The sequence below is a fragment of the Ammodytes marinus genome (assembly GCF_949987685.1).
Source record: "Ammodytes marinus genome assembly, chromosome: 6".
NCBI classification, from domain to species: domain Eukaryota; kingdom Metazoa; phylum Chordata; class Actinopteri; order Uranoscopiformes; family Ammodytidae; genus Ammodytes; species Ammodytes marinus.
The window spans coordinates 5,021,968-5,036,146 of record NC_137235.1 but is presented as its reverse complement, the minus strand read 5'-3'; the positions used below and the strand labels follow the sequence as shown (position 1 = coordinate 5,036,146).

The following is a 14,179-nucleotide window of genomic DNA, read 5'->3' as shown; positions in this document are numbered from 1 at the left end:
CAAATCAGTTTGGCCAATCAGTGCAGACTGGGTTTTATGGAAGGCGGTGCTTAAAACCGAGTTTTTCAGACAGATTCTGAAAAGAGGAGATTCAGCTATGGCAGGTGAGAAATACACTATAAAGGGTTGTTAGGACACTACACCATGAAAACCGTTTCTAGTAGAAACCCATATAACAATTTTTAACCTGAACATGAGCATAATATTTTATTTGTTGTGTTAGTTGAAGTACGTGTAATGTACACCTTGAGGACAAATCTATTTTAGCTCCATTGGCTACAGGGTCTGGTCTGGTCTCTCTCTCTCTGTCTCTCGCTCTCTCTCTCTGATGCCAAGTCTCTCTGTCTCTCTCTCTCTGTCTCGCTCTCTCTCTCTCTCTCTGATGCCAAGTCTCTCTGTCTCTCTCTCTCTGTCTCTCTCTCTCTGTCTCTCTCTCTCTCTCTCTCTCTCTCTCTCTCTCTCTCTCTGATGCCAAACACACTGGGGTTGTGGCTCAGATTAACCAACCGCAGCGAAGTGAGCTCACAACTACAAGACTTTCTGCAAATTGAATAGAGGTCTCCCCTATCAGACACATGACAATGCTACAAATGATTAATCTATCAAAAATTATTTCCATGAAGTATTGCTCACATCTCTTCTTGAGTCTATAGGGCCATCTCCATCTTCCTTTTTGTTTATCTCATTTTAATTTTCTTTTTAGATTTCTTATAGTTCCTGAATGCATTAATAGGGACTATTACATGATATTTATATGAAAATAGGAAACTGGGTAGCCTTTTATTTTAGCCTATCCTGTGCTTTATCAAGTCAATCAAGAAGTACATTTTGTAGATTTCACCTTTTCTTAACAAAACCTGGACATTATCCCTTTGTGAAGGTAAATGTGTTGCCCATTGTTGTATTAGACTCAGTTCAGTTCAGTTGTATTTGTCATTGTTACAAGTAACAACGAAACGTTGTCAGAGCAAACAAACAGGCATAACAGACTGCTAGTTGTTCCCCCCCAAATGAATAATTGTCACATTTTCTTTTTTCCAAATTCTGATTTTCCCATAATGTCCATCCAGTTTCAGAGAAGCTACAGAGGTTGAATTTAAGGTCAAAATATTACGAAACATCTGCAGAGAGGCGGAACACGATGTGACGCAGAGTTCTTATCTGGTGGGTTGTGAACTTCAGTCACTAGTTCACGGCACTTCCCAACCCCAATGCTCTTTTCCTTTTCTTTACTTTAAAGGTCGGGCCCCTATTTCATTCATACATTAAATTTCATTTAGCTGATAATTTTATCCGAAGCAACTTACAATAAGTGCATTCAACCATGAGGGTAAAATCTCAGTAAGAATCATATAAGTACATTAGCTTAAAATAAGCAAAACTACAAAGTGCAACATGTCAGTGCAAATTCCCTTCCACAAGAAAACTCTATCATTAAGTTATCTTACTGTAAATAAAGGGATTTCATATATTTTGTAGGGAACAAATAAACAAATGCTTTATTTATATGCATTATATGAAACAATGAAGCTACTACTTTGGCCAATCAGCTCCAAACACTTTCTCTGTCGCTCACACACCTGTTCTCATAAACCCATCTGATAGCGCTTTATTATGACTGCTGTTAAGAGCAGACACTTTGCCTAATGATGTAAATAATTACTTAATACTAAGTCAGTGACAGACACAGCACATAAGGAATATCTGCCTTTATTTCCAACTCTTTCCTACTGTACAGGATGTGCAAATGGATCATTTAGAAAATACCAAATAGAAATATTAATGATAGTTTTAAAGATACTTTGGAAATTAAACACACAATTTGGATAAAAAATTAGACAGTCGCGGATGGTGATAGTAAAACAGTTGTTTTTCTGCAATGTGCCTGTGCAATAAATTGAACATTGACTTTCTGACAGACAGTGGACTTTGCTTTGACCCATGCATACACACTGTACACAGTAACGCCTCTCTGTCCATGTCATAAAAAAATTCACCGGGCGAGAACATATATAAATGCAGCGCAAAAAAGATTGACCTCTTCTTTCTGTGGAGTGGGGCCCTTCATGGATTATAATCTGGCCAATCAAATTCTGCCTGGCGAGACACATTTGAGGATCAAAAGGAACCTTTAAATTGCAAGGGAAAAACATTGTAAGTATGTTTTAATCATCCATCTGCACTTTGAATGCCGGCTCATAAAATATATCACTGAGCTTTCAGTTTAAAGGATGAATGACAAATGTGTGAGGTTAATGTTTATATGGTGGTTTTCTATGAATCCATCTCTAGTGATTTGTTCTGATTATGTGTGTGTGTGTGTGTGTGTGTGTGTGTGTGTGTGTGTGTGTGTGTGTGTGTGTTTTAGGAACCATGGTGGGACTCAAACCCTCAGATGTTCCCCCTCCACTGGCGGTGAAGATGGCGAGTGCCGGGCTGGCGGCTTGTGTAGGAGACCTGGTCACATTCCCTCTGGACACAGCCAAAGTCAGACTGCAGGTACTAGGCCTAGCTGTTCACAAATACTGGCATATTTCTAGTACAGTATGGTTGATGGCAACTATTGATTTAGCATCTCAACTTTGTCAACTTTATTTCCCCTAAAATCAATTGCACTCATTCACATGTGGCACAATCCATTCGGGAGTTGTTCTATTTTTGTTCCGTAAAGATTCAAGCCCTTGAATATCTATCCAAGTGAAAAGTCAAAGTCAACTTTATTGTTTTTCTGCATGATGTGCTAGACATACAGAATAAATGAAAATACATTTCTCTTTGTCCCACGGTGCAAAAAAGTACAAAAGATTAAAAAAAGATAAGCAGTTTATACAAGAAATAAATTCTAAATTCTAAATATTACAAAATGTAAGGCAAAACTAAGCGATATAGAAACTAAGAAATAATTGGTAAATGTACAATATTTAGGACACAACAATAATCTGTAGACTAAACATGAATGAATAAATGTAAAAGTCACTGTTGGTCTGAGTAAAAATGCGTGACCCCAGATTCAGGGAGAGAAGACTCCAGTGGGGGGAATCCGCTACAAAGGAGTATTTGGTACGATCAGCACCATGGTCCGGACAGAGGGGCCGCGCTCTGTGTACAACGGGCTGATAGCAGGGCTGCAGAGGCAGGTCTGCTTCGCCTCCATAAGAATCGGCCTCTACGACAATGTCAAGAACTTCTACACCGGTGGAAAAGACAGTAAGTGCTTACTTTTGAGGTAGTGAATTTTGAATGACACATCTTGGTTTTTTTTCACAGTGGGCAAGGTTGTACCATCAAATGTGTAGAGGATTTGTTTTTGTTACACTATTAAGGAGCACTGTTACAATCATATAGATAACATAGAGCAAAGTGAGAGATTATGATTTCTTATCTTATCTAATGAAGATCTGAGGGCAGTGACAATGACTGATGTTTTTATACTTTAGAATTAAGTTATGTTAGTGTAAACAACACCATATACTGATCCTCACACACACACACGCACACACACACATACACACACACACACACACACACACACACACACACACACACACACACTAAAGATAAAAAATAAAGCACAAACACCTCAAAACTGTGCTAAATTTCAGAGCAAAAAAAGTAAATCTTCCTTTGTTATATTCTGACTCTAATTGTACCTGTCTGTCTCTCCCTCTCCAGATGCTAATATATTTATACGTATCCTGGCCGGCTGCACTACGGGAGCCATGGCCGTGTCCTTCGCTCAACCCACCGACGTGGTGAAGGTTCGGTTCCAGGCCCAGAGCAGCCTGCAGGGTGTGGCGCGCCGCTACACCGGCACCATGCAGGCCTACAAACACATCTTCCAGAACGAGGGAATCAAGGGACTATGGAAAGGTGACAATAAGATCTGGAAAAGATTTGAGACTGACTAGTAAAAATAAGTAATCAAAAATATAACTTTCACTATTGTTTTCTGGCTCCTTCAGGCACACTTCCCAACATCACAAGAAATGCGTTGGTCAACTGCACAGAGCTGGTGACGTACGATCTGATAAAGGAGGCCATCCTGAAACACAATCTCTTGTCAGGTGAGAGTGAACGCTCGTGCACACACACATCTGTGTACTTTGTGAGGCCACTCGTTGACGTAATGCAATTTTCTAGACCCATGCCCTAACCTTAACAACCACAACCCTGAAACTCACACTTACTCTGACCTATACCTCTTTCTTACCTGAGCTCTTACACCTAGTCTTAACCCCCAAACAGCTCTTTAAAGAGGACCTATGATACTTTTCGACTTTTATGACCTATAAACGTTGTTATAATGATTTATAGTCATGTTTAACCATACTAGTGTATCAAATAATTACGTACATGCATTTCGACGTATTCCCTGCTGACCGTCTGGGGTGGCTATGCAGAGCACTAAACACTATGGCAGCCGGTCGAGAAATAACTTGTTCAAATTTCCGGGTATCGTGAGTCACGTACCCGGATGTTTCCATGTATGGTAATGCTGCTCAGGCAAGCTCCGGCTGCATGCCCCCACCTTCTTGAAAATCTCCCGCTGCTGGAAGGAAGGTAACCAATCACAACGGAGTGGGGTTTGCAGCAGGGGGGGGGGAGGGGCAGAGAAGCTCAAAGCAGTGTGTAGAGAGAGACTGCTGTGCTCGCTAGGGTAAGAGGAAGAGTGTCCCGAAAATCTACATAGTTTTTTGTGATGTGATTCGTGTCAGGTTGCTCTATAGCAGTTTTTAACAAGAAATTAAGACCAGAAAAGTAGTATAATAGGATCTCTTTTTAGCGTTTTTTGACGAACGCCTTAATACAGTTGTGGGAAAATCGTTTGAAGGACTAATGTGTTTTTTTGCTGTTTTTTCCCAATATGTTGGTGTTTCTCCAACTGTATTAATGCGTTTTTGTCTTTCTTCAGTTCGGGGGACCCTTGTAAACGTAATGCACCTTGATCTAACCTTAAAGGTGCTGTAAGCGGAATGGTTCTTGTAGCTAACTTCCTGTCAGTGACTGCAGTTAGCAGTCCCCTCGCTCGTCCCTACGTCACCACATTAATGCACTGCGGTCTTCAAGCAGCGAGTTATCTAGCATCATCTCAGATTCATAAGTGTGATAAAACATGATAAAAACCATCAAAACAGACATTGGGAAGGATTTTTACCTGCTCCGCCATTGTATGCGCATAAACATTCACCCATCTGTTGCTCTGGCGTGCACCGGCAGTGAGACCATGAGTGAGACGGGTGTCGGTTTGTGGTGTTCTCTCTTATGATTGGATAAACATTTCGGGATCCTCCAATAAGTTTATTTGCCGATTACATGCAGAGCGGCTACTGAGAGATCGGCTTTATGAAACGTGCACATTATGTAAGTGATCACTGTATGAATAAAGAGCAATTTGACACTTATATTAACATAAATAAACCGCTTACTTCACCTTTAACCAAGGGTTCCCAGTGGTCCTTGAAATTAAATGAATTTGCAAGAAGAAAACAAAGCCAAAAAAAGTTTTGGGAAAATAGAAATGGGTAATTGAAAGTCCTTGAATGTATATATTTTGTGCAATAATATAGAAATTGTTTTCTAGGTTTCATTGTCTGCATGTGTGTGACGCACGCACGCACGCACGCACGCACGCACACACACACACACACACACACACACACACTGCCGTCCCAGGGAGACAGCCGATTGGGCAGCAGTCTACACACCTCTTCTACCCCTTCGCCTCCACCACAGCTGATAACATCAGGCAGAACACAGTGTTTCTTCCTTTCCCAGAGCTGTAAATACAATAGGCTAGTTAATATAACATTTATCTCAATCATTTATATTGCCCCATTCACACTGTTACATAACCTGCTGACTAGGATTTCTACACTGTTCGGCTCAGAGCAAAGGCCCTTTAGTTACTACAGCCTACTCCCATTCATAATTCTTTTCCCCCTTTCTCTCCACAGACAATCTGCCTTGCCATTTCATCTCTGCGTTTGGCGCCGGCTTCGTCACCACGGTTATCGCGTCCCCAGTAGATGTTGTGAAAACTAGATACATGAACTCCCCACCAGGCCAGTACAAGAGCGCCATCAACTGCTCCTGGACCATGATGACCAAAGAGGGGCCAACCGCTTTCTACAAAGGGTGAGCTCTCAATTTAAAGATATTGTCATTTATGTTTGATAAATCTTTACATAAATTTGGTTTAAATGAGATGGGCTATGCTCTGGTTCTTATGACACAGTTAATATTTTGAACCAATCACAGCAGTTTTATACCATAGAGACCTTGTTTGATATGGCCACAGTTTAAACATGTTTTATAACATTTATGAACATTTGTTTTTAAATCAGGTTTTTGTAAAAGCTTATTGAGAAATCCAACTTATATATTATATATGATATCATATTGATTTTAACAATTTTTGACCAGGTTTACAGAGGCTTCTAAACGTATTTTCTGTTTTTTGTTGCAGATTCGTGCCCTCGTTTCTGAGGCTGGGCTCTTGGAACGTGGTGATGTTTGTGTCGTTCGAGCAGATCAAGAGGGCCATGATGGCCACCAAGAAGAAGATTGAAGAAGGAAATTAAGATGGTGGTTTTAAAAATTGGACTGAAAAACTTGAATCCCCATTTGGGGGTTGGAACATCGCTGGAGATAAAAAAGGAAAAAAGAAATCCTTTGTTGAAAAAGGAATACTGGACAATATACATTGTATTTTGACTTTATGTTGAAATGATGTATAAAAGAAATGCAGTTGCTTCTCTGTATTTAGAATTTTTCAATATAAAAATGAACCCATTGCTTATTGAATGGGAGTGGCTGGTGCGAATGCTAGTTGGTGTTAACCTCCTTTTGGGAAGTTGAGTTTGCACACCTGTAAATCTAAATCTGCCAATAACACATTGTAGGCAGCTTAATCCAGTGTTCCTTTGTATGAGAAAAAAAACTCTACTGGTACCCACAATAACATGTAAAAACATACATTTGACTTGTTTAACAGACCCTGCGCTTGCTTATTAACTTGTATCCATCACTTCCACCACACGGCACACACATTTCGAAACATCAAAATGTGTATTTATTAACTTGGAATAAGAGTCACACTTAGAATGTTTAGAATAACACACCTTCCGTAAAAGCAAATCACAGCATAATACAGGTAATAAAAATGCAATATTATCCGTCTGATATACAAATTTGTGAAAATGGAGGCGAACAATCGTTTTGAGTTCCACATCACCTATATTACAGATTACATATGATGTCAATGAAACACTTTAAAAAAAGCACATTTGTTATATTTTTAGCCATGGTCTCCGGACATTATAATTCCTGAGCGGGACCACTGTAAGTGAACACTTAAGTCTTGTTTCCATAAATACAAATGAGTCGGCTACAAATAAGGTAGTTAAATCTCCATTTTATTTAAATAACTGTCTTTTAAATTCAACAACTTTGCTGCTTGCTCACTTACCAAAGAAAGATCCCTTACCGCTACAAACTTCTCATTTCCCTTTTACGAGGGTTAATTAAACCCTCTATTGGTCGTTTCTTGAGGTATAAGGTGTAAGAGTTGTGCCTAATTTCAAAACCTTAAACTATCACTGTGACAAAATGAACAGAATATGAGGAAGATGTATTTGAATTTGAATTTTTTGCGGAATGTGAGTGACCAGCCTGTCTGCATTTAAGCTTCTTGCATTTAGCCTCAGGGGGCCACAGAAATGTTGTGGAATATTTCAGAATTAATGTTAGTTTGAAAGTTAGTTTTTGGAGCCGACAGTCAGTGCGAGAGAGACATCGGGGTCCTGTAGATGCGTCTTGACTATCGTGTGGAATTTTTCTCGGTACTGGTTGAACTCCATGATGCTTTCTGGTTCTTCTGCCACCCAGAATTTATCAAACTCGTACGCCAGATAACCTAGAAGAGGGGAAACACACATTTAAGAGAACACATTTTCACATTGTCAGTTAATGTTGAATTTAATTCTTCTAGCTAACGGAAAAAAACACATCTTAAAGAGTAGAAGAATTGAATGAAACATGATTTATATACAGTATATCTTTTTTTTTTAATAAACTATATATATATATATATATTTTTTTTTATTTTTTTTTTACACTCACAGTAGAGCTGATGGAAGTGCTTGAGCTCAGGTGTTCCCAGGACTGTATTGTAGAAATGGTTTTTCAAAGCCCCACTCTTCAGGAGGCTGTAGGCCATCTCCGTCAAGTTGATCCCAACAATGGCATATGAATACCTAACAAATAGAGAAAAACTAAATTAGCCCAAAGTTACTGTAAGAACTGTAACATGATGATTTGATTCCATTTCTGGCACGTCTGGTAACATGAAATAATGACATGATTTTAGGGAAGATCAAACTTTAACATTATACTGAAATACGAGGACTGTTAATACTACTGTACATGTATGCATTAAATGAATGTGTCTTACCCTAGTTTAGGATGGTTTGCGTGGGAGAGCACCTGACGAGCCTCTTCTGTGTAGTTTTCACTGAAAAAACTAACAGAGAAAAAAACTATTCAGTATGATTATCGTTTACCCGTACTTTACTTATACTTGGCTGGTATGAAAGATTAGATTGAGATCACATTGACTAGTTCTCTTTTAGTTGCTGGCAATCATTTTAACCATTTAAAAAGGGAAGCTCGCAGCAAAAGACAAAATAAAAAAATAACTAACATGGCGTACTCTACTTAAAAGGTTTCTAAGGACATTGTTTAAACTAAAGGTAAATGTTAAGCAAAAAAAATAAAAAGTCAAAAAGGTGTCATGAAGGTCACTTCAGCGCTGCTATAAAGTTAAGTCAAGACTGCCATATCTGTTTAAATTTTTCTGCATTTTCCTGAAATCTCTTCACAGATTTTCTCCATATATAGAGTACTAGAGAACTCCATGAGCCACATATCAAAGCAGGGGTCTATCTCCTTATTCCAAAACTTAAGAATCAGAGTCTGATACTTGGTGTAGGGCTAGACGTAAACACACATGCATGGCTCCAAACAGAGTAATCATTAACAGAGTATTTGTGAAGCCTCGCTGTATATCTGCTCGGTGTAGTTTGTAGACATTGTTTCTACAAGGTTTGAAAATGTAGCTTTTCCCAAGGGTATAGTTTCAAATATGCTGCTGTGTTGATTATTTATGAAATGATCTTAACAGAAAAAAATAAGGTGTTGATGTGAATCTGTATAAAATTTTGGATGCATGTGAGTTCAAACATCTATTACAGTTGTAAATTTGTCCGGCCAACTGAGTGGATTTCCTTGTCAGTTTATGATGGCATTTCCAGGCTCCTATTGACACATGGCTAGTTTAAATCAGCTTTCTGTATTTGTGCAGTGTGTCACTTATTACTTATTTTAGGTGCTTTTATTAGTCTTAATGATCTTTTTTAAACTTTTATTTACCCTGCTTTGCAACAAGAAAACTAAGGTAAGACTGCTAAGTAACAATCCAAGCCTATATGAAAAACTAACAAGTGCAAAAGTCTACAAGAGACAATTGCATTCGCTCAGACAGGTAGTAATGATTAAATTAGCAAATATTATCAAGATTGATAAACAACTAAACCTCTTGATGTTATTGTTTGTTTCCATCAAATATAAAGTTAGTAACAGGCTTGATGCTGATAATATGTGTAGATCTTGATAACTTGGCTAATAAATGTCTAGTTGTTATTGAGTGATGACTCACACAAGGTTGATCAGGCCGAGCATTCCCATTCCTCTGAAGTCAGTCTTGGGGTCGTCTCCCTGGAAACCAATGTCTCCCCACTGTTTGGTCGTCCTGGACTCCAGTTTGACTGTCGGCATCAACAGGTCCCACAGCTGAGAGCACAAATCATGATAAGGTTATCGATTGAATTGCTATTGTACAGAGTTACAGGTGCAATGTAATATTGTTGGTTCATAATCAATACTGTTAATCTAAATGGTGCTATTTTATCATTCCAACAAAATAAAAAATGTGTTCAATTTCAACTACTTTCAATGTGTCTTTGTAAACAGGGAACATACGTTCTCCAAATTACGTCTGTTATAAATTAGTAATATGTCAATTAAATCACTTAAGAGTTACATGTGAGTCTAGATCCAGCAGCTGTTTTACTAATGTTTGGATAACACACAGTAACACACCTTTAACAGCATGACCTCGTGTTGCTGGTTCTCTGAGTCAAAGACTTCTTTCCTCAAGTCTTCCACTGATATGTACAGGCTGTTGTATCCTGTTGTCTGGAGCAGGCAGATGTGCAGGCTTCCCTTGAACCTAGAAAGGTAAAATGAATGGATTGATCTAAAAATGACCTTTATAAGTGACAAGCAACCATTCAAATAATATAAGCTTACCGCGGATCTTTCTGGGGTTTGATATTCTTCTCTTTCATTATTTGATCGACGCATTGCTCCAATTGATCCTTATTGGTTTCCAAAGCTCCTCTTAAAACCTACAGAGGGGAAAAAAGTGAGGTGGTCACAAAAAAGTAATTAGTTTAGTTTTTCCCCCACATACAAACAATATAAAAACACATAGTGATAAAACCACACACCCCAAAAATTGTAATATTAGAATACAACACAAAAAAATTCAATGTAGTTATACAGCGAGATGCCAAACAGAAAACTGGCACAGTGGCTGCTATATCTATTTGTGAAGTCAGTCACCACAACCTCAATGAAGTGGATGACCAAGCACTTCTTTTTCTACACTCAATGAACTGATGGTCAGAAAATGCTGAACTAGCTATAACCCAAAATGACAAGCTGTGTAGAAATTGTCTGGCAAGTGAACAGAAAGATAAGGACCGATTAGTCTTACACAGGATATGACTTTATTGGAGTCGAGACATAAAACCGTCTATCAGATAATGAACAGGTCAGTAATTTAGCAAGAGAGTTTTCCTTTACAAATCACTGTGATGGCCACTTAATCAGGCTTCCATCTCGCTAACACTTTACAATAACAAGGTACACAAAATGTAGTAGTTACTAAAAGAAAATCTAACAAAAAAAACTATGTAGTAGGTACTAAAAAATAAATAAAACCCCATTTAGTAGGTAATGCATAACTATGTAGTAGTTACTAAAATGATAGTAATGGTTATAGATCACTCTGCACGTTTGGTCGTATTACAAACAAGTTAATCTGACCCAACAGCACTATCCCTATAACATATTACTTCCTGACAAAAAAAGTAAGAATGGTTCCATGTTCTCACCTTGTTCTTTGATGACCGGAGAGAATATTCTACAAAGGGAAACAAGAGAAGGATTAACATAAGATCCTCATGTATGTAAACCAAGCAGTTACAGTAGATAGATTCAGGATGTTTAAACCCACCTGCTTTGGTTGTCCTTCTGGCTCCAGGCTTGTTCCCAGAGCAGATCCTCTGCAGCTCACACGTCCCTGTGGCCTGGCGGACCAGCCACTTGAGCCAGTACCTCAGGAAGGAGGTGTAGACGTACTGCCAGATGTAACCCAGCATCTTCTAAAGCAGGGGCAGAGAAAAGACGAGAATAAGACATGCTTGATGAATTTGTATAGACCAAGCAGACAGGGTAAAATGCAATCTAACACACATCTTTAGCGTTCGTCTGAAAAGCCAATTTGTCAAAATGGATGCTTGACTGAGCTCGCCAGCAGTGATGGATGGTCCTGCTGCTACAGCGGGGGTATTTTGCAATTTTTTTTATTCTAGAGAGCAACAAAATTCCTGCTAAGCTCCGGATCAAATATGCAGTATGAAGTATTTGAGTTGACGTGTGGTTAAAGGCCAATGAATAGTTGAACAATCCTGTTAGATCGTGCAAGGTGACAGCTTGAAAAACCTATTGACAGTGGTGGTGAAAGAACTTATTTAAATTACTACGACCACCAAAAAGGCTTTGTTTGCAAGGCCAAATTCCTGAAGGCATTTTCCTGGCTCACCAAACCATAAATAAAAAATTGTAAATTCTGGACCACAGAAAACTCTGGGTAATTGTTTTACTTGAAACTGCTCAGATTTGACGCAAACACATCAGAATAAGGTGTCACTGTAATGATATTATATTTTAATAGAATATTTAACCGGGGAACTGATACGCTCCAGTGTCTGTCATTATGAGAATGACCACTGTTTGGAGCAGTTGAGACAACACTCTGCGTTTCAAAAGAAAGAGTAAATACCTTTTCAACGTGGGAACAGTAGACCATTAAAATACGAGTACCTCAATTGTTATTAGACGTGACCGTGTAAAGAGCTACCTACGTCATAACAATAGCACTGTAAGAGCTAGCATTCACGCTAATGCTAACTTCATACAAACGTGACCATTGAGTTTATGTCAATGGTTATATAGTAGGCGCTTTTATCGACGAGTCTGTCCACTGTGTATTAATGTTGGCAAGCTAATAGCTAGCCACCTCCCATCGATGTATGGCCTACTAACCGAGCCGACTAGTTTTAAACTCTGTCGCCAGTCATCTGTTTCAGACAACAGGTTGTCACTGTAAGCTAGCTGTATGGTATTAACATTAGGGTTGCGACGCGAGCTTTTATGTACTTGCTCATATTTACGACAAACAAAGAAGATGCAAGTTAATCTTACCGTCCTGTCGCAGAGACAATTTCGTCGGAAGGAAAATATTTAAACCTAAAGTTATATTCACTTTGAGGCTATGAGCTGTGAGGTGATGTTAGCAACACTTCTCTTGACAACAGCCTGGCTGGTGCGTTTACTTGCTGATCAGACGCACCGACTTTACGGTGTTAGGATATTGCAGCTATTGAAATTTCGATCGTTTTTGTCTTTTAACACGACATGCATACACAAATTCAACCATTGAATATATATACTTATGTGTGGTTTTTTCAAGAGTCGATGTTTTGTAATTACAGCGCCCCCACCCCCCCTTCCAAAAAAAGCAAGATGGATATTTGGATGTTCTCACCGCTGAATGACTTGACGTCTTTGAACATAGCACAAGCCAACCTGTCATTAACAGTCTTTACGTTTTCAACGCTGCTGCAGCGCCTTCTACTGTCCAAGCCATGTCATTGTTATTTATGTATTTTGTTGACTATACCTGTATGTAGCCTATATTATATGCCTTTTATATTATAATAAAGAATTGTTAAAAATAAATAAATATCTAGATAAAGATAGACTAAATAATACTTTCCAAACCTTAGTATCGCTGCAGTTTGAACTGGTTTGCATTAGACACAGATAACCTGGCATTTATGAATAAGGCATCAGCCAAATAGCAGATAACTTGGTTGTTAACCAAACGATTCATCATGACTCAAACCAAGTCCTCAAACTGAAACTGACTGCTCTTTTGTTTCGAGTGATTCAAGTTTCAGGTTGGTTTCGTCCTAGCCAAGTATCTGCCTTTCTAAATTTAACCACAAGATGATGCCAGATCCACAATATTACTGTGTGTGTGTGTGTGTGTGTGTGTGTGTGTGTGTGTGTGTGTGTGTGTGTGTGTGTGTGTTACAATAAATTGATATCAATGTATTTTCTTTATTATTAAATATGTCTTCTCACCAACTGTGTCATTGTATTCCCCAAACAGGCTGCAGCAGCACACAAGCCCTGAGTCTGGGCATATCAACAACACACACATCCCACCCTGGGATTCTCACCAATAGTGCACTCAGCAGTAATTAAGTCGCGGGTCTACCACCTCACCTAATCAGTCCCTCTGGGCTTTCAGAGGCAGGAGGTGTATCCCGTACAATTACTGCATTCCAGGCTAAGCTACAGTCCCAGACACGAGGCTATATTTGAAAACTGAGTCCCCAAAGTAACCACTTATATTATAAAAACAATCTGAGTGAGAGATCACACCATTGGCTGATGTAGGAAATAGCCTGTAATGCTGATATTAAATGATATATTACGGCCATGATAGACATGGCACAAAATCCTTTTCCCCCCAAAGGGTTATTGAAAAAAGATCAGTCGTGACTGGTGATGGCTGTAATTTAACAGTCACTTTGCTGTTGTCTCTGTCATCTCGTCCACCTTACAGGGGCGTGTCCATGGGGTGGCCAGGGCCGAAACGAGTCATGACAACCAACACTAAAAAAAAAAAAATGTAGCAAAAGAAAACCAAGGCAGGGTTCCTTTGATTATGACAAAGTGGTTCATTTGTCTTAAGAGGCCCCAT

At 38.9% G+C, this 14,179-nt stretch overlaps 2 protein-coding genes across 2 annotated transcripts; one reads left to right on the top strand and one right to left on the bottom strand.

Annotated features, from left to right (window-relative positions):
* Positions 1-2,373: 2,373 nt before the first annotated feature.
* Positions 2,374-6,581, top strand: ucp1 (uncoupling protein 1; the record flags this gene model as incomplete). Its single annotated transcript, XM_080029369.1, has 6 exons — positions 2,374-2,499; positions 3,009-3,207; positions 3,673-3,870; positions 3,963-4,064; positions 5,955-6,135; positions 6,467-6,581. The coding sequence occupies 6 exons, from the start codon at positions 2,374-2,376 to the stop codon at positions 6,579-6,581; spliced, it is 921 nt and encodes a 306-aa protein (XP_079885495.1).
* A 473-nt stretch (positions 6,582-7,054) lies between these two features.
* On the bottom strand, positions 7,055-12,728 carry elmod2 (ELMO/CED-12 domain containing 2). Its single transcript, XM_080029975.1, has 9 exons — positions 12,610-12,728; positions 11,360-11,507; positions 11,238-11,266; positions 10,369-10,466; positions 10,159-10,288; positions 9,716-9,849; positions 8,453-8,521; positions 8,122-8,255; positions 7,055-7,915 (listed from the first exon to the last, which is right to left on the bottom strand). The coding sequence occupies exons 2-9, from the start codon at positions 11,502-11,504 to the stop codon at positions 7,758-7,760; spliced, it is 897 nt and encodes a 298-aa protein (XP_079886101.1). The 5' UTR covers positions 11,505-11,507; positions 12,610-12,728; the 3' UTR covers positions 7,055-7,757.
* Positions 12,729-14,179: the final 1,451 nt, after the last annotated feature.

Bases quoted from the DNA above. Each gene is read 5' to 3' on its own strand.
- elmod2 (XM_080029975.1), bottom strand. From the start codon at position 11,504: ATGCTGGGTTACATCTGGCAGTACGTCTACACCTCCTTCCTGAGGTAC. The intron at 10,467-11,237 runs GTGAGAACATGG...TCCCCTCTGTAG, and splicing joins TCCGGTCATCAAAGAACAAG to GTTTTAAGAGGAGCTTTGGA. The intron at 9,850-10,158 runs GTGTGTTACTGT...TTGTGCTCTCAG, and splicing joins ACGAGGTCATGCTGTTAAAG to CTGTGGGACCTGTTGATGCC.